This window comes from Musa acuminata, chromosome BXJ1-8 (assembly GCF_036884655.1).
Source record: "Musa acuminata AAA Group cultivar baxijiao chromosome BXJ1-8, Cavendish_Baxijiao_AAA, whole genome shotgun sequence".
In the NCBI taxonomy this organism is placed as follows: Eukaryota; Viridiplantae; Streptophyta; class Magnoliopsida; order Zingiberales; family Musaceae; genus Musa; species Musa acuminata.
In genome coordinates, this window is record NC_088334.1 from 4,467,842 (window position 1) to 4,494,549 (window position 26,708).

At 37.8% G+C, this 26,708-nt stretch overlaps 2 protein-coding genes across 4 annotated transcripts; one reads left to right on the forward strand and one right to left on the reverse strand.

Annotated features, from left to right (window-relative positions):
* Positions 1-279: 279 nt before the first annotated feature.
* On the reverse strand, positions 280-11,697 carry LOC135587148 (uncharacterized). Of its 2 annotated transcripts, XM_065078200.1 has the most exons (14): positions 10,319-11,697; positions 8,473-8,887; positions 7,991-8,315; positions 7,691-7,861; positions 5,648-5,688; positions 4,553-4,621; positions 4,117-4,217; positions 3,121-3,199; positions 2,215-2,313; positions 2,059-2,127; positions 1,910-1,959; positions 1,731-1,812; positions 934-1,028; positions 280-829 (listed from the first exon to the last, which is right to left on the reverse strand). In XM_065078200.1, exons 1-14 carry the CDS (start codon positions 10,717-10,719, stop codon positions 667-669), a joined length of 2,160 nt encoding a protein of 719 aa, XP_064934272.1. In that variant the 5' UTR covers positions 10,720-11,697; the 3' UTR covers positions 280-666. The 2 variants fall into 2 exon arrangements, with proteins under 2 accessions (XP_064934272.1, XP_064934271.1); XM_065078199.1 differs by having other exon boundaries at positions 7,691-8,315.
* Positions 11,698-12,838: 1,141 nt separating this feature from the next.
* Positions 12,839-26,507, forward strand: LOC135587149 (solute carrier family 40 member 2, chloroplastic-like). Of its 2 annotated transcripts, none has more exons than XM_065078202.1 (18): positions 12,839-13,341; positions 14,392-14,602; positions 14,761-14,824; positions 17,746-17,870; positions 17,949-18,038; positions 18,179-18,361; positions 18,459-18,533; positions 18,622-18,723; positions 18,806-18,914; positions 19,002-19,148; positions 21,773-21,879; positions 21,963-22,076; positions 22,235-22,533; positions 22,651-24,030; positions 25,493-25,607; positions 25,698-25,817; positions 25,943-26,243; positions 26,365-26,507. In XM_065078202.1, exons 1-13 carry the CDS (start codon positions 13,181-13,183, stop codon positions 22,526-22,528), a joined length of 1,782 nt encoding a protein of 593 aa, XP_064934274.1. In that variant the 5' UTR covers positions 12,839-13,180; the 3' UTR covers positions 22,529-22,533; positions 22,651-24,030; positions 25,493-25,607; positions 25,698-25,817; positions 25,943-26,243; positions 26,365-26,507. The 2 variants fall into 2 exon arrangements, with proteins under 2 accessions (XP_064934274.1, XP_064934273.1); XM_065078201.1 differs by having other exon boundaries at positions 25,943-26,234.
* Positions 26,508-26,708: the final 201 nt, after the last annotated feature.

Consider the following 26,708-nt stretch of genomic DNA (forward strand, 5'->3'; position numbering starts at 1 on the left):
CAGTTTATTAACTTGTTAAAAATGATAAACTCATTATTTGGAAGGCATTTGATCATTTAGATTTTTCTTTTATTTTTCTATCCATGTGGAAAGAATAAAAATTATTTAGCATGTAATTTTCCAGCCTCGGATCTGATTTCAAATGATGTTAGCAGCTGCAAGACAGGTCAAAGTTCTTTTGATCAGTGTTGTCATCTAAGATCTGCAAATGCAAAATACCATCACTGATCTCTTTTTTCTCTTATTTTCTTTGTGTCGGTGCGAAAAGATGAAGGCAGATACAAAAAGTGTTCTTTGTAGAGTTATAGAAACAGTCACAAACAAGGAAACCAATCCCTACAAACTTTCAAGCTCAAAACACAACTCAGCAAATTATTACAGGTTTCTATATAGCCTCACAAAACCTTGGATTTTCCTCGTCCTATCGATAGGTGAAACCTTAATCCTGTTATCTATCAAACAAAAGAACCTCAGATTGTAGGCATGAAGTGAAAATTTCCGAGATCATAAAATCATACGCTGACTGATCAGAATACCATGCAGCTAGCTACACTCTACTTGGAGTCTGCGGCCAATGGCTAATCCCGTGACAGAACAAAGTGTTCTTCTAGAGAGATAAAGCTTGATGCGTTGTTCGCAGCTGGTTCGAAAATGTCGCCTAGCAGTTCATTCGGGCTTGTTCCTGTCCTTTGATCTCACTTTTGCAGCACTTTGCATGGTATCGCTGGGTGGTGCAGGCCGCTGAATCTGAGACTGGGTGATGTACTGCCTCTGCAAATCTTTAAAGCTTTCAATGAGTTCATGGAAACTCGGTCGATGTTTTGGTTCACTGTAAGGGAGAGAAAAAAAAGAAAAAAGAGACGGTTAGTGGAGGCTAATTAAGAAAAATGCAGGAGAAATTGTATTCAAGATATTTATGGGCAAAAAAACAACCTGCGCCAACAACTCTCGATTATGAATGCCCATTGTGGATCCAAATCTTTCGGAAGATCCAACCTCTGATTCAAGAATCCAACAGCTGCGATGACCTGGATTGAGAAAAATTAAAGTGTGATAGAAATTCAATTCAAAATTTGAGCCAAACTTGTTAGAAATGGTGAAACAATCAACCAAACAAGCATCTCCTGGTATCAGTGTTTGATGGCATGATATGAATGACTGAGACTATTAACAACTGGAGAAATAGTATGATACTACACAAAAGTATCAGACCAAAATGAATCTGTTCTATGTTTCCACCAAGGTTCGCAATACCGTATCGTACCGGTATTTCGACCTGGGCTCGGTACCGGTATGGTACGGTATACCGAGCGGTATACCCAGGTGTACCGAGTACTGTCGGTCCGCGTACCGAAAACCTGTCGGACCGGTACGTACCACCCGTACCGGGCGGTACGGCTCGGTATGGCAGACCCTGGTTTCCACTATCAACCAAGAACATGTGTTTGGATGACAACAGAACACGGGCTTTCCTGAGTTAGAATAATAATTTATGATAAACATACGATGGACTAAAATAACTTCAAATTCATTTTGATAGCAAAAAATGAAGATGTGGTTCATTCGGTAATCACACTAGTTATGTTAGTTTAGCTTTCATGCATTGAACATCATTAAAAAGCAATAGAAAAGTTATATGCCATGATCATACATCACGATCAAAGGTATGAAGAACTTCTATAATAATGTAGACTGTCAACAAATGGAAACTACTAAAATGTAATAATAACCTGCATTGAGTTGAGATTACACCAGGGAACTTCCTCAGTGACAAGTTCCCACAAGATCACTCCATAGCTGTACACATCCGACCTATTTTTTTCACAGACCAAAAATAGAAGATCACTGAAGCAGCATGTTGATTACCAAAATAAAATATACACTAAGCCAAATTAACATCTGAACTTACTTCTCATCTGAAGGTTCATTTCGAAGGACTTCTGGAGCCATCCATTGAGGCTAAAAACCAGGAACATAATTCAGCATCACGAATAATTAAATGCACAGAAACCATCATCAGCAGGAATGCATTATAAGCTTTGTCAGCAATATCAATACCGTTCCTCTCCCAGTTTTGGTGGTCAAGAAAGTCTCATACTTCAAACGCGAAAGACCAAAATCACCAACCTGTTTTCCATAAACAAGTTAATAGAGGATAAGGTGTTTCTGTCTAGGTGAGAGAGACCAATGATACATGCAAGGCAAAAAGCCAACCTTAACGGTCCAATTCTTATCGACCAACAAATTTGATGACTTTAAATCACGGTGGATGATAGGAGGATTGCAATGATGAAGATAATTCATCCCCCTTGCCTGTCAGAAAGTAAGACTTTTAATGATGAGCCAAACTCATCTGCAACATGTGGAAATGAACAATTTCTACAAAAAAAAATAGCAGATTTAAATATCTTGCTAACAGACAAATAACTTTATCGGAAATCAAACAGAATATACATCTGGACTTGGATGCAAGAATTTTTCTATGCAACTGCTACTAAAATTTCTGAGGAATATGCATGCATTACATTCATTTTTAAGGTTATATGCACGAAAAGTCACAACATTAATTAACAAGTAAATGCTGAGATCATCTTTCATCATCTTTCCCTTTGATAATGACATTATAATTCCAAGAAACATATGGTTTCTCCTGGTGCATAAAACATAGCCATTCACCAAAGCTTGTTCTTACTTTTCCAATCTTTCAGCTCCTCAACTCTGCCACCTATTTTCTCCCTCTAGCTTGTTCCTTCTGCTCCATCCTGTCCTCACTACCCACCTTTAATCTGGAAGTCCCACCACCTACCAAAATGTTTGCCCTAATTTCCCAACTCCCATACTATCTGGGAAATCCAAAGTCAGGACAGGTTGGGGAATTTTTTTTTTTTTTTTTATTGAATTCAGAAACAAATTAAAATAGTTAACCGTATGGATCTGGATGCTGAATCATTTACTGGCTCTGAAATGGCACCTATACCACCCTTTTTAATGTCCATATGCATGCATATAGTAAATTGCGGTGCCTGTGATATCTTGCATTGTTTAATGTGAATACAATTAGACTTAAACAGGGATACAAAATCGAAACATGTACATCTTCAAATAAGGAACTACGCTTACAATATCTAGAGCCATGAGAACGCGCCGTCTCCAGTCCAACTTTGTTGTATTTCTTTGCAGTAAACGGAACAAACTCCCACTACATTTAAAATGGAAGAAAAATGTAAGATTGGATGCTGATTAATATGTTTTTTCCAATATTATGTCTCTGTCTAAAGTAATGAACATCTGAAAAGATTCAGAACTGTAAATCACAATCCTGTGTAGATAAAAATGGGACGAGATAACTAGGGCTAATAGTTGCATCCAATTGTTGAATTTCCTAATATGTAGTAACAAACTAAATTAGTGACACTATCATCAACTTAAAACTATTATATGTGCCTTTACGAATATCATTTACAGCATAGGATATAGGGTTGTGTTTCACTACAACCTGACACTGAAGAAAGCTTTTTTTTTTTTAGCTTGAGGCAATTATGATATCGCTGCCATGTTCATGGCCATACAATTATTGCAAAAGTCAAGAAATGACAAAGAAAACATATATACAAAGTTATAAACACCAACTACAATCATGATTACCTACAAATAAAATTCTAATTATCAACTTTACAGGGGTTTTGTTATGTTCTTGGCATGATATGACCGAGAAACCCCATGTGCTGGCCAAAGCTGGCCTGGTCATACTACAGAATAGTTGACACTGGCATGACTCAACAAAACCCCCTGGTGCCATACAACAATCTAACAAGAATACTACAATGACACCACTTGGTGTACGCTGACTTTCTGTGGATTGGGAGCTCTCCGTTGAATAACTTGCTACTAGAAATTTGAGGCAAGATCATTTGGTTTCCTGATTATAAAGGACAGACATCATGTTGCCTAATTTCCTATATATGTAAGATCATTCTATGAATATTAGAATTGAATTCCTGTTATGAAAAAGCTGGAATATATGCACATTTTTGGGTAAAAGAAGCTAATATTCACAAAAAAATAATGTTTACATTGTTTTTGTTCGACTTTAGAAAGAAAATGTTGAGTACTAACCGTGGAAGAAACTCTGTCACAATACAAAGACGATGTGGAGAAGTAACCGCACCCATAAAAAGCAGTATATTTGGATGCCGTAGCTTCTTCATAAGTGACACCTTAAAAAACAAAGCATCGTTTGGACTTTGGATTGCAATGGGAAAGGGAGACATTCATCACTAAATTCAGAGAACCACAATGGACCATAAAGTTAATAACACCATGACAAGCATATATGAATACTAAAAGCAGCAGATATTTGGAGATCTAAAATACAATCTGGAAAAGGATTCCTTAATTCATTTCAACATTGAGACATTTTAGATTGCATGCTATTAAGTTAGAGCAACCGATGACTAAAAACTTATAAAGTTTTCTTATCTTTCCAAGTTTTCATCTTACAACATACACCAAAAGAAAAAAAGAAAAAAAAAACAAAGTTTCAACATTCTACCTCTTGTCTAAAGGAAAGCATCACTTCATCAGAAAGTTCCTGCATTGAGAACAATTTAACTGCCACATCCTGCAAGAAGCACGATACAAAATTTTAATCCATAACAAGAGGCACATAGCAGTTTGAACATCATAACTATTAACGATATGTCCAAGTCATCATTTAACAAAAGACCTACTTAAGAAGTTGAAAGGTTCATACTCAAAAATAAAAAAGATGAAATTATGCTCGACTTTGACCATACTTTTCAATGGTACCTTCTTGGGAGAGGACAAATTATATAAAACATGCCAGAGGCAGCTAAGCTGGGAATTAGCAAATCTTTCATCTTTGTGCAACTTGCTGGCCACTTGATTTCTATTACTAAATTGGTGTGGATACATCATGAACACTTGGATAATGTGTATAAATGTCATCCACTTAACTAATGTTGAAATATATATTGACCACCAAAAAAAAAACCCTATAACCACCAGCATTAGGAAAATATCAGATGTCTAGAAAGTATCTTTTCAGAAGCTTATAGAGATCAACAAGTTAAAATCATTACTTATCAAAGAGAAAAATGCATGGTTGATTGAGATGAAATGATACAAATATTCTAGTTTGTTTTCTTTGGAAAAAGCATATCCCATAATACATTGAATATCAGAAGAACTTGGTTCTAAGAAAACATGAGTTCCTAACCTGAAAATAAAAAGCTCTAAGCATTCCAAAACATGGTACTCCCCTTGAAAGAAAGTCATCAAGTTATTGAAGCAAAATTAACACTCAGCCAGTCAGATAGGAATCATGTCTTTTACCATGAAAGAGTTCATAAAGACCCATAGACATGGAATAATATGTATATCACTTATAATACTCATCTCTAACTTGAAACATTTGTTATATGTCTAACCCATCATTCCTGAGCATCAAATCACCAGCAGTATGCACAAAACATCTACGTGGTTGAAAAACAAAGTACAGACAAAGTTCAGCTGCATCTAGAGAACTCGCAAACAGTTTATTTAGAGGAAACTAATTGAAAAAAAAAAGCAATACTAGAAACCTTATTTTGGAGTTGACTTATATGAAAGAACAGGAGAAGCTTACCGAGCCATACCACTGAGCATGATATACAGTTCCACAAGAACCTGCAGAAACAGAGGATATTTACAGTGAGAAGTAGTAATGGACAACAATGATGACAGCATTATTCTCTTAACTAAGTCAGTTCTATTGGTTCGATCATTCAGCAACAACACAAGTTAGGCAATAAATAGATGATTAATTTTAACAGATGTAGGTGTTAAAATAATTACTTGGTAGCAAGCATCCACCAAAGAGATGATCATTGCATGAGGACATTCAACCGAGAAATGTTGCAGAATTTTGTTTTTATCTTTTCCATTAGGCGCATCCTAAAGAGGTAAGACCAGACAATCACTACTTTTGTTTGTGATGAACAACCAAACTTCATCATTACAAGTCTCGACTCATTACAAAAAAATAGGAGTCCTTTAAAGGGGGGTAATACGAGATTCAAGTTTCAAACACAGTGAGTCGAAGAGTGTCAGAATCAAATTTCTAACAAGTTGAACTCTGCCACTAGCAAAAAAAGTCAAACTCTGGCATTCATCAGTAACAATCAGATAAGAATTGCAATTGGAAGATGAAGAGACTGTACTGGTCTAATAGTCACATGGTTGGAGAAAGAAAGGAGATCAACAAGGAACTGTAGGAAGTATGCTTCTATGAATATAAGCCCCCATAAAACCCTCTTGGAACAGTAGGAAGTATGTTTCTATAAATATAAGTCCCTTAGATCTATGTGTCTATGATTATATACCCCTTAGATCTATGTTTCTATGAAATATGAATATAAGCCCCTTAGATCCCTCTCCATTTTTTGGAGCAATATAGTTACACTCCACAAAATAATTATTGAACAAAGATGAAGACATTCAAGGTTCAAATGTTCTATCTAGCTCAAATTCCTAAAATTCATTGCTAGTTTCTGCAAATTTAATTTTTTGGGCGGACAACACGATATTCATCTCATGGAAAAACCAATAATAGAAATGGAACAAAACACAGGACAGAATTTTTTTATATTACAAGATAGGACTTTTCCCAAGCCTAAATTATGCAACCATGGTTCCAAACAGTTTATAAACTGTACAAGAACCCTTTATTATGTAATAAATTTGTATCGAGCAACAGATGTTCTTAAAGTGCAAACTAGATCTATTAACATAAAAATAATTTGAATGGCCAGATTAAGAAATTCATTTTTAAATAAGTTCTAAATCTATATGAAATACCAGGAAACTGAGGCCTCCTTTACTAGCCAAGGGCAGCTTGATTTATGTATAGAACAAGCAGCACATTATTAATTGTCCAACTCTCTTATAGAAGCACAACAAACTGTCTTGGTACTATGAACATACAACACTAGCATAATATGTCAGGTGATGTCTCTCACTATATGTCTTATCCTATGCAATGCACTAATTTAACAGCCCAAGCACATAATGTTCAAATAGCAAACAATCAGGATTTGAATTTGGAATATCAGCGATAGCTATAAGAAACATCTCACCAATTCTCTGCATAATCATAGGACAATTATAACGTGATGCACAAGCCTTACAAACTAATGGAGCACCTGATAACATAGATTTAAGACAAGACATTGTGTTTTATAAATGCTAGTAATTTTTTTCTACAAAATTCCTGCAACTGTGGGGTATACCTCAAGGAATTGATTAATAAACGAGGCTGCAAGTTAATGGCTACTGGATGATGAGAATAAAAGTGAGATGTCATATGTACTGATGTCCGCGAGAAAGGCAACCATTTTTTTGTCTCAGGAGATGCTAGCAAAAGAACTGGTGAAAAATTCCTTCGAAACATTAAGAGCAGCATATAATTGTTCGAGATACATGGGACAATAAGCAATGAATTTAGTCTGACTGCTGGCAATTGTCTAGACGATAGCCAGCAACCAAAAGAGCAACCAAAAGAATGAAGATATAAAAGAAGCTGGAATTCGAATTCGATGATTCAATTGTTCTTATCAGCATGTTTGGATTAGAGTTTAGAACAACTTCCGAAGCAAATATAATCATGTTATTGCAAGAAGACGATGATTACCTTGTCCAATATGTTCTCCAATTTTAAGGTCTTCCCATAAGATCTCATAATCTAAGCAGTCAGTATCCATATCCACTTTCTGAACAGTACTGCTGCCAGTGCTCCCACAGCTGCTAACGCTACTTAAGCTCGCATTATGAGAGGAACAAGATCCAGAAGCCTCTTTATTGCCTGTCAGATTGATTTCAGTCAATTGATTTTCTGTTCTTGTACCAGATTCAGATGGCTTTTGAAGATTGTAATCATTTTCTTGATTATCATGCAACCATGGCCAGACAAAGAGATTCTTTGCATCATTACCGTCTTGCTCATGCCCTTTCCAAGGCCATGATATCCCCTTTTTGGCAAATAATGCTTCTGTCTTACTGATGATCTTGTGAATGCCTGTTTTTCCTTCATCTTCATCATTATTTGCTTTGGTTATTTTGCCAGGAGATTTCTCCTCCACTACAGCAGAGACCTCTGTTCTAGGTGTGCTAACTCCACTTGAAGTACCATCCTCCTTATGGTCTGAGGAAAGTGCATCATGATCAGAAGACTGACTATATCTGGTTCCAATTTCACGTTCCAAATTGGTTTCGCCTGCCCTTATTCGAGAACGAACTTTGCAAGTAACTTTAGAAGCCTGTTTCATCGATTTTAAAAATAAAAAAAGAATAAACTAGAAAAAAATTAACAATATATGCCAGATTCTATAATGAAGAATGATCCCAAGTGATCCTATGACATATGATGTCTATTGAACTATTTTGCTTCATGAAATTGCAACGTTTTACACTCACCAGGTTTGTGATTTTGGATGCAATAGAAACTTGGAAGGGTTGCTGATCCGAACCAAGCTTATTTATTAAATTTATTCTTGGTCGACTTGCATTGCTGCAGACAGACGCTCGTGGCTTGATAGAGATTGGAGGGGATCCCACGTCCTGAAAGGACCTTGAATCACTAGAAACACAAATTATGCCAACCAAACTATCATCATCATCATAAAAGGGGGTGTTGGTGGCAATAGCTAGAAAACGTTCTCCAGACTTGTTCTTCACAGGAAACTTCCCTGTCCAGCTCTCCCCCATGGTTGTACGGTGAACCATGTTACTAGCAATGTTGAAATCACACACATCAACAAGCAGCTCAATTGCATCCCGACCAAGAGCTTCAGACGAAGAATAACCATAAAGACTTTCTGCTGATCGATTCCTACAAAAATAAATAAGATAATCTTTGAAGAAGACCCTTTATGGATTCCTAGCTTAACATTTCAAAGACAAAAGGATCACACACTTGTGTGTTGATCAAAACACAAACCTAACAGCAAAATATTATTAGCAACAGCACAGCATAAGTTGCAAAATACTGGAAACATTTTAAATGCCACAAGAAGAATATGCAGCATCGTTCATGATATAGAATGGGCAAAACAATTGTTGCACCATGGAATACAAAATGACAAAGAAAAGTTTCAATTAGAATGACAACATCAGATCCATGTTTGAAAATTTTAATATCACAAAAATGCCATTGTCTGCAAGTAACTCTCCACAAACACAAAATTCATGTATACCCATGTTATAACACCCCCAAGCTTAATCTCACTTCCAATGGGGAAAGATATAAATTAACCTATGAGGACTTGATAGATGTACTATTATTAATTTGGTCTTAATCATTTTTAATCAATGTTTCAGACTCAGCAAGGTTAATGAGGCACTTATCCTATTGGACCATATCGTGACACTTGCAAACCTCAAGAAAACCCTTACATGTCCCTGATTTTAAACCTTGATTGATGCCAATACCAGATTTTATTCTCAACTCGATCTAAGATAGATGGGCCTTGATGTGATCTAATCAGGTCTATTATCAGCTGCATGTCTCATAAATATTTGCTATTTTTTAGTGGGACATAGAATATCAGAGTGCTTTGCAGCTATACTCCAGAAATTTTCCCTTTCCAGCCTATAAATTCAGCACACCAGAGGACAAGCAGAAGATACAACAGGTCAGGGTAGAAAGAAGAGGAGCATGTGAGGTTGCAGATTCTAACAAGTGTCCAATCCAGGTATTGACGACCTTAGTCTGCAAGCAACTATCACGTTGACAATGATTGGCAAAGGATTTAAAGCTGCAAGCAGCAGTTTCCATTCCTTTCTTCTCTAAGACTCCATGCATATTATTTTCCTCATCAGCTATTTCTCCAACAGAACTAGACAATGTGGAAATCACACATGAATGAAATGTTCAGTAACCGAAGTTGTACGTCATAAGTAGAAACACAAGGTATATGCTGATTGTTCCACCAAAATCATGGCAGAAGACAACATACTCAATTCTAGTAAAGCTACTGATATTGATCAAATAATCCCAGCATATCAGGTGAAAACTAAGCATAGTGCTTTTTACAGTTGCTTGAACAGTCCCATACACTGGTGGATCTTGAACACTACCTCTCCTTGCTACCAATTATACTTGCAATTCTCATGCAATTTAATAGAACATCATAGGCTAAACGATACTTTTTTAAGTACCCGCAATAAGGAATCATATGAAACTTGATTGATCTAGGATGGATAAAGAGCAGGAAGAGGAGATCAAAGAGCTCATAGAGGAAAGCAAGTATGCACAGCTCACCAATAAATTATCCTGCCCTCGAGATCGAATATATGAACCGACTGCCCCATCGACTGCAAAATGTTCAGGTACTGCCTTTCCGAGAGAAGCATGCCAGCCGGACCGTCGCTGGAGCCGCTCGTCCCCCGGATCTCTCGCTGTAGACTCGACGAGTGCCCCGAGGAGCTCGATCCCTTCTCCCAGGCAGGACTGGCCTCCTCGAGACCTCCACTGTTCCGCCTCTGAACCAGTACCTTCGTCCGCTCCGGCAACACGGACACGGAGCGGGACCGGCCGCGGTCCGACAGGCGCCCGCCGCCGCCGTCCACATGCATCATCTTCGACATCTCATGCTTCAACCGGGCATGCACCGCCTCCAGCTCCTGGATCTTCTTGAGCAGCTCTTCTGCCGGGGATTCCATGCCCCAAAAGCGGCTCCTTTTCGCTTCAAAAAAGGAAGTGGAAGAGGCAACGGTGGCAGGGATGAGCGAGGGCGAGGGTTCATCGGCTGCTCTTGAATCTCCGAAGCGGTGGAGAGTGGGTCTTCTGCTCCAAGAAGCCTCCTTTTCTTCTGCACCTCTCCATTTTCTCTTCTTAGAAGGGTAATCGCCTGCTCTTTCCTTTCTATAATCTGAACTCTTTCCTTAGCTTGTAAGTTTGCTGCCACTAGGAAAGCATGTTCAGGGGGGCTGCTCCCTTTGCTGAGTTCCAAAAGCCACATTTTTCCCCCTTAACTCTTCTTGCCTTGCTATGTATGCCAGTTCATGGCCTAATCTTTTCCGTCTCAGCAACTGGAGTTGGAGGCAAGCGAGCTTGTCGGGTCGTTGTGTTCTTCTTATCCGCTCAATTGCCGGCCTGGATACTTCCGACGCAACGTTTCATTCTTGGGAATCTAAACATTGTTGCTGTTGCGGTGCAGTTCATTTCCCATGACTGCCCTTCTTTTGCCTTCCTTGTCGGCGCTCGCTTCCAGTTGTTTCGACTGCCTCTTGCAGTCCATGTTGCTGCTCCAGTTCTCACTTTCATGCTTGTCATTTCCCTCGAAAGAGAGCAATCTTAACACATCACGAATCTTCCATCACGACCTTATCTTCCTTAGGATTTAGTCCTCCACCAACCTCATCCTCGGGGTTGTGTTTTGCTTGCAAGCATGTCGGCTCATAGTGAATCAATAAGCTTTGTGAAGCTTCACATGGCTGCATCTTCTTCTGTGATTCAACTGCATTCCTTCCAAACAGAGAAGAAAAGAAACTCCAATTATCTGCCTCTCTTATTTGTGTTGATGGAAGATCAACTGACCGAGGATAAAAATTGTACATTGATTGCATCAGCCTCACTCATGCTCATAAATGCTTCAGTAGATCATCAGTATCAACATCAGCATCAATAATGTGTCAGGAAAATTGATTGCACGGAAGCAGCCATCCACGGAAGACGACAACTACAAAGGCGCAGATAGTGAGGCATCAAATTGCTGATCTTTCAGAGCAACTGCCCAAAAAAATAATCTTCCAAAGATGCTACTTGCTTGCTCATCCGCGGACAGATTAAATGTCACATACAAATATGTACGAATCATACTAGATTGATTTCTCTCTCTTATTATAGATTATGGGCCCAATTCTTTAAAAAAATTATTATTTTTATTTATGATAGATCATTTTTTTATTCTCGCATAACATCCCTCTTGAACATCTTTATCATTTTACCTTTCGGTTTTCAACATCGTCGTAACTATCTTCAGCCTCATCGTGAATATCTCTGCCCTGTCACACTATGGGCTGCTGTGTTTGTCTTTCAGGAATCACCCCTACGGTGATACTATCACTTCATTCATCTCTATTTTGTTCCACCATGATAATTACTCATAAACCCTTCAGATTCTTAACTCTCCCGATGTATTCCTATTCGTGCCTCCACGAGGGAGTCAGGAGAGGGAGGTCTAAATGCATTTTTCTCCTTCATCCTATTATGGCCACCTTCGTCTCTTCACAAGACTTTCGCAAACTTTATAGGGTCGATTTCATTCTATCGAGAAAGCAAATTATCTTTTTTCCTTTCTTGCAATGGTCTTATCATCTAAGAGATTTCTTCATTATTCATTTTAAATAACAATATCATATATGAGAAAGTAGATAGTCAAATCTTACGATGAAATCCAGACAAAAACGATAATCGTGGATGCCCACCTAAAAAAATGAAGAATGTGATGACGTAAAGGTTATATTATTTTTTTAAAAAATAAAAATATCTAAAAAAAAAAAAACTCTAAACTCGAGGAATATGCGATAAGTACTTGTTTGAATATATAAAAAAACACAAGAAAATTATGGTAAACACTGAGAATGGGAATTGTGACGGCAAGGCTGCGAAGTTTCGCATGAAATGTCCCTTTCTTTTTGGTAATTACAAAAATCCACCTTATACGGTGCACGCCGGAGGGGTTTTTCCCGTCGAAAAATAAAAGAAAAATCGATCAAAAATTCAAAAAAGGGGCACAAACCATTTTTATACGGTGTATGATCGACACGCCCAAACTCAGTGGATAGCCCCCGAAATAGGCCAACTTGATCAAGACGCCCAAACTTCGCCACGCAAAACCTTTGCCCCCCTGCCAGCCGTCCATCCTTGATCAGACGGTCGACGACCCCGAAAGTACTGCGAACTTCAGAGCCCTTCTTCCTCGCCTCCACGGTTTCTCCATGGTGCCGCCCCTTCCATCGTATGCGGATGAGCCGAGGACGCGAGAGAGAGAGAGAGAGAGCCTAACGGTGGATTTTGCTTTTGAGACCCTAGAATCCTCTTCGATCTCGACAGGCGAGGCTGCATGAGTAGGAGGGGAGAGGTCGGTCGCGGCGTCAGACGAAGGTTCTTGAAGCACTCATGGCGCCGTTCATCGTCTCCTCCCCGTGGACGCTGCCTCCGCCTCCTCCCGGCTGCGGAGTTTCGCCTCTCATCCGGGGTTCTGCGAAGCCGAACCCCCGCCGATGCGTTGGCCACCTTCGACGGTTGAGGCTGAGGCCCTCCGGCTGCCCCATTCGCAGGTGATTCATTCGGGTCTCCGATGGGTAGCGTATTTATGGAATTGGCGAAGTTGCTTCTGTAGGAGATAGTTGTAGCCGAAAATTGAACTTAGATCGCACTGGAAGCTTGGATTATCTTGGATGAAATCCTTGGAGATCCGTAGTTTTAGCTTGCGGCAGCCCCGCTGTTTCTGGGTCAATTAGGCTTCTTCGTGACAAGGTGAACGTGCTGTTAGTATCGTATAAGTTGGATTAAACATCCATACAGCAGATTGTCTGTCGTGCGTTATGGATTCAATCCAGGTTTTACTAGTTATTGGAAGGCCTTGATCATAGTTCAATTGATTTATGGGATTTTTATTGCGACATCTGTGTTTGTTGTAGAACAATGTCTTTTGACAATCTCCAACAGTAAGCATTTCGCCTCTGTGGTTAGTGACATATGGAGATGATGAAATCAATGAGCACGATGGTTTTAGAACAACAGTAAATGGACAATCTTGGGGAATAAGGGAAATGATACATGGATATGCTACTAGCAGTGTAGGGTCTTATAGTGGAGTGTAAAGTTCTTACATTCCTGATGCTCATGAAATAAGGAAGGTTCTTATTGATTTTAGTTCAATTACTAGAGTGTTTGTAACTGTAGATGAGCTAAATTACTAATTAAATAGCTGTGGACATGACTGCATAAATTTTGGAAGTGGAAATAATTCTATATACATATATATGTATATATATTTATATATATACATACACACACACACACACACACACACACACATATATGTATATATGTATATATATATATATATGTATATATATATGTATATATATATGTATATATATATGTACATATATATGTATATATATATGTACATATATATGTATATATATATGTACATATATATGTATATAAATATATATATATATATATATATACATTACTGAATTCATGTTCCATGCACATATGGGAAGATTAAAAGCATATCATATGAAGACTTTGTGGGCATCCTTATAATCTGATTTATTAACCACTGGATCTGATAAACATTGGAATTATTGTATCAGGTTGGATGTATTCACTTCAAAATGCTTTGCTACAAACACTGATGTTGATGGTGACAATGTAGCAACTGAGAATACAGTTGCAGAAAATCCTAGGCCTCTTTCATCCAGTTGCTCAATATCAGTTCATCTGAAATCTGATATTCTTGATTCTATACCTTTAGATTTGTCGAGCAAAAAGACAGATGCAAACCATGTCTTCACAAACCTACATGTATAGTCTCTCTCTCTCTCTCTCATTCTCTGTGTGTCTATCTGTACATCTGCTTACATCAATTACATATTTTAAAGCCCTGGCACTCTTTGATTATGCTTGTCGGTTATTCATCTTCAGTATTTATTAGCTTGAAGCTTTTGGAACCTCACTTTCAGGTTTTATCCAAAAGAGAGCAAGATGCTCTAGCAGCTACTCCAACACATCCTGCAAGTTTATATGGTACGTTCAATCTTCAATTAAAGAACAAATGCTAAATGTCATTTCTTTCATGATAGGATAGAATTTGCAGTTTTGCACCTTATATATCCATCTTTATCTGAGAACAATATATACAGATTATGTTATTTTTTGTTACAATCAATAATCTCGTTGTTGGTAAAGATCCATTTGTTGGTATTTTTATATTGGAGTCAAATTTTAAATCTATGCTATGTTGACATGTAGTTTTTAAATGATCCTACAGGATTTAATTTAAAGTAGAAACTGGAATATGTGTGAACTTTTATATTCTAAAAGGCAAAGTCTGATTACATCATAGTGTTTATTTCAAACAGACCTATATTGAGGATACAACTGCTACTATCAATCTAACACAGGTTGAACAGTTCCACTAGAAAATCATAGAATTACTGAACCTTCCCTCTGTTCACAATATCCCATTTTAGTTACCAATCGGCAAGATGGTTTCCTTCTCTCAAAATGTGTGTGATCTTAACATGAGCAAACTCTTTTAGGGACAGATGTGTTTTGAAGCTAAACACATTTAGTCATGTCAATCCTCTCCTCTGAACTCCTTCAAAATTGACCATTGGAAAACGCTCTTCAGGGGAAGGTCGCCAGGAGAAAATAGAAGAATTCTGATGTTCTGATTCTTTCCAAGTTGTTCCATTTTCCTTCAGGTATTGACTTAATATCAAAATATTCTTTAGCATGACTGCAGGCGTAGCAGCAAGAGAGTGTGCCTGATCAAGGGAAATAAACTTTCTTCCACATATTAGAACATTCTTCGCTCTTCAAATACCTCGAAGAAGACATGCAGAGGCCATTTTTGTTTGACATGAAGCAAAACAATTAGCAAGTATTTATATCCATGGCATTAAAAGGCACACCATGGATACTCATGAACCTTTTGATAGTGCTCAGCAAATGGCAATTGAACTTTGGGATACAGTGCGACCAACTGGTTCCTCCTCACTTACACCTTAGGCTTAAACCATTCACATTCAGCCAAGTAGGTGAAAGGTATTTCCATGTTAGGATCCTCTAACAACAAGCCTTCCAATAAATGATCTCGTATGGTTAGCTTATTTATATCCATTTCAAAGGTAAGGAACCCTCCACCTAAGCACCCAAGGAAACAAACTGCTACATATAAGTCTCTGCCACACTTTTGCATGTTATGCATGCTGCAGCCTGATCTATCGAAATATCATGCATAGTCAGAGGTATGTTGAAAATCCTCATATATTTTGGATGAGCCAACCTTGTTCGTGCAGTAAGTTCACCAACTTCCAATCAGAGAAATGAGCTAGGTTCTTGTGATAGAGAATTCAAAATCAAACATATAATTGACTCCCAGATATTCCTTATCACTGGAGTGTTTGGTAACCAAGGGTGTCCTGGTTTATCTGCCTTTCCAGTATCAAATTGAAATACAAGGAGAATCACTGTCACACCCAAGCATAATGATAGGGCAGCCAAGATTCTTTGCTTTTATGCTTGGCTGATATATATCTGTTCCAGAGACTGAGGATCTAATACAAGTTTTGCAGACAGCATTTCTCATCGGTTTAAGCTGTGAAATTCAGAGTCCCTCAAAATCCTTTTTGCAATTCCCAGATTCGAAAAATTAGACCACTAAATTTTCCCCTCCTCAAGAGATAACCTTGGTGCTTCTTTCCAAGTTCATAGGAGATTGTTTGGAGAAAAACAGGATGCAGAGGATACCAAAAATTGATAAGAATATAATATTCATGCAGTAAATTTGTTGTTGAACTTATTAGATATTCCAATCATCTGATTAGATAAAGGCCAACATCTGAGATAATTTTCTTAGCTTAGCAGATGTGCCAGTTGGAACCCATCTCCTTTAATATGACCTTCCCTCTTGTAGCTCTCTATTTATCAACCTAGAGAGTGATTGGATTCCCAGTAAACAAATAAAAGAAATACAGGATTTTAATGATGGAGAAATCTTTTGAGCGTGACATTGTGCGGAGGAAATACACTCCAAAAACCAGTAACTTCGAACATTACCCCATATCACTTAGTATCTTATTAGAGAGCCTGGATGCTTCCTATCATAAGCTATCTCCACGTCAAGATTTTCCAAGTACATTATTTTAAAAACACTATCATGCTTCAGAGAATGAAGACCTGAAGTGCTAAAAAGCTATAATCACTTGTACATATTTCAGAAATAAATGCTCTATGTTTAATTGAGATCATCTTAGGAAGAACAGGTGTATCATGGTAGCCAATCATTTTGTAGAAATTGTTGCACAAGTTGATAGCCTATTAATTTTTGTCTTGGATGTATTTTCAATCTTTAGCAATAGAAATCAGCTTTGAATGAACATTTGCATGCTCATGGCATATGTGGCATATGAATAGTAGTGAATAAGCATTTAATGCCAGAACATTTCTTACTCTTAATGGTAGGCCAAAAAGCCTTGTGAAACAAACCTTTGCAAAACACTCGGTGTTTGGATAAGGTGAGTTTTAGCGACATCTTTGTGAATCTTGTAAACCTAGATCAAGCCATCACAAGATGTCTGAGACTTCAATATTACATATCACATGCTACAGAAGTTCTTGAAAACTACAATGCCATTAACCCATCTACAAAACAAAACCCTCAATAAGAATAGTCCAAATAGTAGTGACTCAGTTTCAGAGAATATGTATAAGTTATTGAACAAAGGAATATGTGATTCATGTAGTAAGCCGATATCTCTAGTATATGCAGGCAGTCTAGGCAAATATTAAAAGAAATTGCATTGCAGTCATTGAATTTTGTCTTTGAATTGAGCAACATAATTCTTTATGCAACTTACCAAAAGAACATAATATTTTTATGTTCGCAGCAATTTTGTCAGCATTGATATTAATATTTAGTTGTTTATGACTCTAAAGTGCAGTTCTATATGCTATCTCCTTGGTGGGAAATTTAGTCGAACAACTCTGGAACTTCGTTTGGCCTGCTGCTGTTGCAATTGTTCATCCGAGTCTTCTGCCTGTGGCTGTTGTGGGTTTCTTCACAAAGGTATTGAAAATTTTGACTTTTCCTTGAATATTCAAAGAAGGTTGTGACTGTCTGACTGACACATTTCATTATACACAGCTAGCCATTTTTGTTGGGGGCCCATTGGTTGGTAAACTTATGGATTGTTTCCCTAGAGTTCCTGCATATCATAGCCTAAATGTTATTCAGGTATTTAGGTGTTCTTGTTACCTTTGTTATGCTTTAGATCTTCTCCTTTGGCTAGTAATAACTATGAGCCAGGGAAATTTTCCTTTGAACTTTATGGTTCCTTGTTTTAAAACTTTTTGTCAATGATCTTATTATGTCAGACAGCTGCTCAGTTGTTATCAGCTAGTATGATCATATATGCACTAAATAATACCATAAAGCAAAGCTCTACATCTTCTGTAATTCTCCAACCTTGGTTCATGGTACTCGTTGTGGCTGGGGCAATTGAAAGGCTTGCAGGCTTAGCATTGGGGGTCACGATGGAGCGTGATTGGGTTGTTATGGTAATTTGGATGATTTGCACTTGTTGATTTAACAAAATTGTGAAAATCATATAAGCTAAATTTCTTCTTTGTTTCCCCTGTTTTGCTTCTCTGGAAGTTAGCAGGCAGAAACAGGCCAGTTGCACTTGCCCAAGCAAATTCTGTACTTAGTCGAGTTGATCTTCTTTGTGAGGTAAACATTACTACTGTCATGTAAAATCAAAGATTCCAATTCTACAAAATTTTCATGATTTTTTTTCTCATATATAGACTGTCTGCAGATAGCTGGTGCTTCACTCTTCGGCATTTTGTTGTCAAAGTACAATCCAGTGACATGCTTAAAACTTGCTTGTGGTTTAACAATATCTGTGCAACCTATTCTGGTAAGTTTTCCGTATCCTTTTATGAGTATATTAATTGCTGATTAGAATTCCTTCTTTCACTCATTTTGTGTTTATTTTGCAGGTTATCCTGGGTCATGTTATCAATTCACTTTCCAGTGGTGTTCTTGATTGCTCAAGATCTGGCGTTAAACCTGTTGGTTCATCTTCTTTGTTTGATGCCAGGAAGATCGGTTGGACTACTCATACTCTATGACGACTATTTTTCATATCTCAAAGGTTATATTTATGGATATGTCTAACACTTAGAAAATATGCAGTTGAAAATGGACTAGATGCGTTTGGACATGGCTGGAAGGAATATAAGCATCAGCCTGTGCTTCCTGCAAGTTTGGCATATGTGCTTCTTTACTTCAATATTGCTTTAGCACCTGGTGCCATAATGACTGCATTCCTAGTACATCATGGTAATTATAACTCTTTATTAAGAACCCTACACTTCTGGTGGAGATCCAACTTTCACATGATTTTTGAACCCAACATTTTTTTACACGATTAGATTCTTATATGTTATTTAGTCTTAGTTTTAAAATTTAAATTATTATTGTCTGAATTCTATCACCATTATATAACACATCTGTGTCTAGATAAGACATTCTGTTAATTAACAATGTAAGATCTGAAAGTAGGAACCACTGCTACAATCACAAACAAATAGCCTCCTAAAAAGGCATGGTAAATCATTATAAGCTACACTAACTAGACATTCACATAGAAATAAATCGGTTTTGCTGCATCGAGTGCTAGCTTTTGGAGGTTATGGTTGTGCTTGTCATTAATGTGACCAGAAAATTTGTGCTCATTCAGAAGCTGTAAACAGCCTATGTATTTGCACTCACTTGAATGAATGTGACCCATGAAGTAAGAATGTCTATGATGGTTGAGTTAAATCTCTTATTCAGAAGCAAAAATGTTGTCACAGCAACAAAGATAGTGTCCCAACTATTTGGGTTCTGCCACACCTTTTGGTGAATGCATCTGCCTCCACAAGTCTGCTGACAAGGTTGCAAATAAAGTCCTTGTCTGAGGGTCTAGAGAAGCTATTAGGAATGCAACAACTTTTCTAAATAAAGTTCGCCTTATTTTCTTCAAATGACAATGACACAAGGGTTTATGTTCTCATTCATTTAGTTGAAGATGTCTAAAAACTCCCAGTAGTCACACCCAGTGATGATCATGACCAAAGAGCCTCCTCCTGGCTACTGATAAAGTTACTTTTATCTATAGATAGGTTATTGTCTTTTTGTCTCTTGATGAAGTCAGCTTTTCTGTGTTCATATTTAATCCACCAAATGAATCTATTGACTCATCTCCTGTCTGAAAGACTCTTAATACCTACTAAAATTTAATCTGGGTATAAAAATCCTACTCTTATTGTTCATAACAAGAAAAACTTATAAGTTAGGAGACATAGGGAAGTTTCACATGGTTCAAGTTTGCCAACTATAGAAGCGATCAGTCTCTAACAATGATTGAGAGGGGGAGAGAGAGAGAGAGAGAGAGAGAGGAGGACAGGGTGGTTGAGGAGGTGGAGCTGAAGGTTGAGGACTGGTGCCATGTTGTGTGGCAAAGGAGGTAGTGACCTGGGCAAACAGCAAAAGGAGAAGAACCAGCAGCACAAACAGAAAAGAGAAGAAAAAAAGGTTTAAAGGTATGGCAGGTTACCAACCGATACAGCTCAATATCAATCATCTTATTACCTGGTAAGCTTGCCTTTGGACCATACAGGGCCAATCTGTACATTGGTCAGCCATTTGACCAGTTAGAGCCAGTCCAAATCTAGTGGTATGGTTGAAACATTAATCCTTGGTGTCGAAACCATCCGGAGGCTAAAAGCCCTCTATGGTTGCACCTATGAGATAGTCTGACTAGAGAACATTAATGTGGCTGCGGTTGTAAGTCACCTTCTCTTGAGGTTAGCAAAATTAATAACTTGAAATGGAATTACTAAATCACCTACTTAGGGATAAAGTTGGATTTTTTTTCTAAATGTTTGGATACCAAATGCAGGAATTTATGGTTGTCCTATAGACATTCATTGGGATTTTTTTTCCAAATGTTTGGATGCCAAATGCAGGAATTTATGGTTGTGTTATAGGCATTCATTGGGATGATTGCTGAGCCATCTATGACTGCAAACTGTCTGGATACCAAACACAGGAATCTTTTGGTTCTGCTATAGACATTCATTGGGATGATTGCTGACCCTGTTGGTGGTTGAAAACATATTTGGAGGGATACTGAGATAAGGAGGCTATTTATAAGCTACAGTTTATTACCAAGGGATAAAGCTGATTTGCCGACCGGAAGTTAACTATTGGTGTTGATATTTGCAATCACCTAGATGAATGCCTATGATAGCCATCTACTCATGCTTAATCATATGAACTTGCTGAAAACAACCTTTTTAAGTCTGTAAAATGATGCTTCTCTTATTTTGAAGATTGAAATGCTATGGTAAATTATGGCCTACACTTTAAGATAGTCAATTTTGCTGTATTTGGAAGCCCCTGAGAGCTAGGAATTGTCATGGCAAGGTATTATCTACTGAGATTCATTTTGGGATAATGTTGCTCTTGAATTTAGTAGTAACAGTCAGACAGATAATTGTGACTGAGAGTCAATCATGCTTGCTCAATTGAATGTAAGGATACATGATAGATGAGTTGGGTCAGATCTGTTTCCTGTTTAAATCACAGTTTTGAGAAACTTTTGCTTGGCATGAAACAAACTGCCTTGCCATGGATGAAGGATTTACCGTGCAACTAACTAAATGGATCCTAATTTGAAGGTCAAGTTAAGTGATCCATATATTCAGATTGTTGTGGCTCCTTTTATGTTTTTTTCCTTGCATCAGCATTGGTTACTCATATTCTACTCAGTCATTAAGACCTTGTTCTTGCTACTGTGACTTATTTTTGGTTTTGTAGAGAACTTAAGATATAGCAACTGCTAAGCTTATATGGCTGGGCTTTTGGTCAGATATTTTGATTATATGCATTTACCACGGTTGCATCCATGGTTTTTGCAGGGATAAATCCATCAATTATTGGTGGATTCAGTGGATTATGCTCTATCATGGGTTTTACTGCGACGTTCATGTCTGCAAGTCTAGTAAGACAGCTCGGCATATTAAAGGTTGCAATTTCTTCTATGGTATTTTGATTGCTTTCAGACCTCTTTTCTGGGAACACCATCTAAAAATGTATCTCTTGTACCAGGCAGGAGCTGCTGGATTGATTTTTCAGGCTTTTTTGCTCACATTAGCTGTTTCTGTGTATTGGGCCGGTTCTATTACTCAGCAAGCTAGACTACTAATTTTTCTCTCCTTGATTGTAAGCATCATAGTATCTTTTCCCTTGGTAACTCGTAAAATTACATAGCGTAATGATATGGTTCTGCCATGTTTGTTTTTTGTTCAGTTAGATTCAACCTTTTGCAGGGAACAGTGATTTTACTGCATGGTGTTTTTTTTTATCTTTGTTTTCAACAGGTAGTGTCACGATTGGGCCATATGTCATATGATGTTGTGGGGACACAGATTCTTCAAACGGGAATTCCTACTGCCAAAGCAAATTTGATAGGGATAACAGAAGTTTCAATGGCCAGCCTAGCTGAACTTCTGATGTTTGGTGTAGCAATAATTGCAAATGACGTTTCACATTTTGGTTTTCTGGCTACACTATCTGTGTCCTCAGTTGCAGTAGCTGCCTTGATTTTTTGCTGGTGGTTAGCTAATCCAACAGATGGTCAGAAAAAGCTCTTCAAGTTTGATGCTCCACTTTAATGCTTGTGAGTTCTCTGTCACCTTTTTGTTATCTCAACTTCATTGAGCATTGTTCTCTTTTACTTGTGTGGCTCTATCTGTTCCTACTAGTTAAATATGGATTGAAGATTCTCTGAATGCAGATTGTAGCAGAGTTATGTTGGAGTCTGTAAGGCAGCAAGCTTTCTTCCTGCCTCTGATCTCCAGTCTGGCATTTAGTTATCACCTGGAGAATTTTTTAGGTGCTTCAGCTGGGAATGAAATGACAGGGCATAAATTTGGCTATGGAGCTCCTAGACAAACATCAACCAAACACTTCCAATAGCTGGAAATACACAAGCCTAAATGCTGCTTCACATTCTACTTAGTACTACTATTTGAGTTCTTGAGATTAAACTTAATCATGTGTTTGTTCAATAATTTCAATCTTGATTTCATAGAGTTTTTTCTTTTGAAAAAAATCAACACATTTAGTTATCACAATTGGCCATGTATATATAACAACCTGAGTAAAGTCCTTGGTGACCAAAATAAATACACAACATGTCTCACTCTCCATAGAAATTGGAGCAGTTTGACCAAAAATTTGCTAGAGTATATGCTATGTTAACATGTGGAAGTAGAAAACAGAACAGAAAAAAAAATTCAAGTAGTGATCTTGTTTGCAAGTTGTACTGATATCAGAAAATTGTGATTAATCTTGTGCACTTGATTAATTTTGTGGAAAGGGATCCAAACTTTGTCATGTGTAAATTCTCAGTATGATTTTTAAACTTTGAATTGTTTCTGATGCTGTTGGGCTCTTTCTTGGTTAAACTGCTTTTTCTCTTGAGCTGTTCTGTGCTAGAAACTACTGGAGGATTTCATATCTTCACAAGCTGTAAGTTATTTCATTGTCTGATAAATGTTGCTAATGTTGATATGATTTTTTTCTGTGACTTGAATAACCAATGTGACTAAGGCTGATACAATTTTATTCTCGTAAATGAGAAAAAGTATTTCTAGGAGCAATTGTTGATTTAAACGCAGTGCTGACATAATTTTATTTTTACAAATAAAATATATTACATTTTTATTCAAAAATAATATAGCATAATGTTATCCTATGGGCTGTGCTATGACATAATGCTATTGTCGAGGTTGGCCACAAACGATATGTATCGTGGCATCCGATGAACTGTCCCTCTTTTATTGGGTGACAAAAGCTGTTTGCTCTGTGGGAAGCAACGCCCTTTTTCTGTTATTTACACGCGGATGTCCGATGTTCGTCAACCAATCTTCCTATATAGGCACGAAAAAAGAAGGGGTGTCTCCATCATCACCACGCTGGTTATTTGGGCCGCCTCGTCGTTTCTCTGCTCGCACAGCTCTCTTTCATCGCTTCGAGGAGTGAGGACGGCGGCCGATCGGCGCGGTTCTCGCCGTGCAGCGGTGTGATGGCGACCATCTCATCCTCGTCAACGTCCAGAAGGAGGGCCACTACGAAGAGGGCGAGATGCAGATGCAGGAGACCACCGGATCTCGTATGGATCACATTCTCCCCGAGTTCTTTTCTCCCCATCCTTTCGCGTCCCTATTTCTTCCTCTTGGTTTCATTGGTTCCATCTGTGCTAGTCGCGAGAAACTTTTTCGTTTTAACGCCTCCTCGGTGTTAACCCGATCGGGATAAATCGAGGATAGCCTTGGTCGGGCTGCACGGAAGAAACCCCAGCTGGAACGAATTGTTGGATCGGGCGCTTAGAGAATGATGGTTGAACTAGAAAATCATTTTGTTCTTTCAAGAAAATTGACCAAATTATAATGGGCTAAGAGATTCAGAACTGAAAACCCTCAGGTGCTACTAAAGTGTTTGAATTGTTTGCGTTTTAGCCTTTTCTAGATTCTACCTCTAGGAGTTTCCTTCCGTGCGGTTCATTTCTCGTGATTGTTATCACACTTTCATTCTATGGTGTCGGCCATAACCCTCTACCTGTTTCAGCAAGTATTCAAATCTCTGTATTTAGTTGGTGTTAAATGAAGAGTTGGTTCTAAATGCTAAAAGGTTAGTGACACTGATAAGATTATATTTAGTTTCATCGGTTGAAGAATTGGTGAATGCTTAATAAAATTTCAAATTTGACTCCTCTCCCATATGCGCCCATGTATGACTGCTTTCTGTCATGCACATTTTGCGGAACCCACACTAGAGCAGACAATTCTTCAGGGCTAATTCTCAGAGAAATAATGATTTGTGTGGCCCTTATCAAATGACATCTACCGTGAGCCAGGAGGAACTGTCCATGGGGAGAAGTGTCATTGCTTCTAGGTGGACATCGCGTGGTTTTGCTAGAAAAGGTAGACCGAGGAAATGAATTGCATTTGGTCTTTTATTAGGTCTTGGTTCTCCAACTATCCTAGAACTGAATATGGTTTTATTACACAAAGCTTTAGACACTAAACTCTCAGCTTAATACTAATGCAAATCAAAATGTTTATTTATCATATATTTGTCTTCAATATATATTTTTTTCTTTTCATGTAAATTTGTGAGCTGTCTAGTTTAAGTTAGCAATCATGGATCCACAAAAATTTAAGAAAACCAACTTTTTTGAAAATTAAAACTCTATACAATTTTGATTTGCTGATTTTGAGATGGCGAAATAAATTGACACAGGATCTTTACCCTGTATACGTATCCACATTTTTGGAGGGTTCTAAAGCATTTTTGTTCTTTTAATTGGCCTTGGTGCACATTTTCTTTCACTTGGTTCATTGTTTACATACTGAATAAGGAAAAGGTTGTGACATACTAAGCATATATCGAAAATGATTGTCTCAGGCTAATGGATCTCACTTTCCAATTTGCTTTAACTTTTTTCATATCTTTATAACTTTTGAAGTTGAACACATAGTGTAAAATATATGGTACTGGTTGTGGCAGTGATCTCACTACTAATCCATAGAAATCTTTAGCTGGTTTGGTAATGGTTTTATTTGGCTCTGCAGAAGCATTTGTCCACAATAACAGAGTTATCTGACCCTGGTACCGCAAAGAAATATGGGGTGAAGCCTGATGCTGAAAACTTGGGACATACTCAGCACTCTTTCCAGGCCAAAGGAGGTGATCTATTTCTGAGTTTTTTTCAAACCTGTTAATAGAAAGATGATTCTTTGCTAAAAGTCAAGAGACTTACTGCTTGTGACTTTTCAGATTGTTATTGTGATGAAGATCCACAGGAGAGAGGCTGGTGAAAAGATATATGAAGCTATCGATAGTATTCCTCTTAAGCTGTTTGGTCACTGGGAATAGAGGGTTTGACAAGATCAAGAGGTCAACAAGATGTCCTTTTGCTACTAACATTTTGTTTGTCCAAGTGGTTAATGAGTATAGCAACTGTCCATTTACTGAATCATTTGAGAGTAATGAGTAATCCTCCAATTTTTTTCTGTCCTCAGGGTGCTTTTGGGTAGCTTAACTACATGGTGAATAATGCTACTTGCCCAGCCACAGTTGCAAGGAGTGCTGATCCTGAAAGTTAAACTCATCTGTTTTGATCTTCTGCAGCAACCTTGCCGGTTCCCTTTGATAGCAGATAAAGATTTCCTCAACTGCATGAGGAATTTTTTCCTCAACTAGTTGAGGAAATCTTTATCTGCTATCACCCTTGGGCGCATATTTCATGCAGAGCTCAAGATCACCTTCCCCCAAATAAGAAACTTGGTTGTTCACGTAAACTTGTTTGACAAGGTTGTACTTGTAAGTTATGATGTATATATACTAATTTCAACAGATCTGCTATGTTCATTTCTATCGTTGCATGTTAAATCTCTTCCTCCCTCATTGTTCGAATCCTATGTTTATAGAACTTCTTATACAGGTGTTGTTGGTGGCCAAAGTGTGAGATGCGGAACATGAAGATTCAAGCTGAGCATGTGAGCTTAATTTCTATTCCATGTTCTATTTCTTTGTTTCATCAGTGTTCTACTCAATGTTGCAGCATAAGATTCTGTAGTTTCCGCATTGCATGTTCTGTGCCAAATGTCCAACTCCCATGTTTTATTTCGTGCCAAATGTTTCTTATATTTACAATATTTTTTCCCCATGTTGCATACCTTATCAGGGAATTCACTATGAACAACATATAAGAACATGTCTTGCTTGTAAGGGTGAACCATGTCATTGAGCTCAGACCGACCAAATGTGTTGTGGTTTCCTGATAGA

Coding starts and splice junctions, on each gene's coding strand:
- LOC135587148 (XM_065078199.1), bottom strand. CDS start 10,719: ATGGAATCCCCGGCAGAAGAGCTGCTCAAGAAGATCCAGGAGCTGGAG. Junction 4,218..4,552: donor TGCTTTCCTTTAGACAAGAG/GTAGAATGTTGA, acceptor TTGTTTTTTAAG/GTGTCACTTATGAAGAAGCT. Junction 3,200..4,116: donor GTGACAGAGTTTCTTCCACG/GTTAGTACTCAA, acceptor TTTTAAATGTAG/TGGGAGTTTGTTCCGTTTAC.
- LOC135587149 (XM_065078202.1), top strand. CDS start 13,181: ATGGCGCCGTTCATCGTCTCCTCCCCGTGGACGCTGCCTCCGCCTCCT. Junction 14,603..14,760: donor ATGTCTTCACAAACCTACAT/GTATAGTCTCTC, acceptor CCTCACTTTCAG/GTTTTATCCAAAAGAGAGCA. Junction 19,149..21,772: donor TGCATTCCTAGTACATCATG/GTAATTATAACT, acceptor TGGTTTTTGCAG/GGATAAATCCATCAATTATT.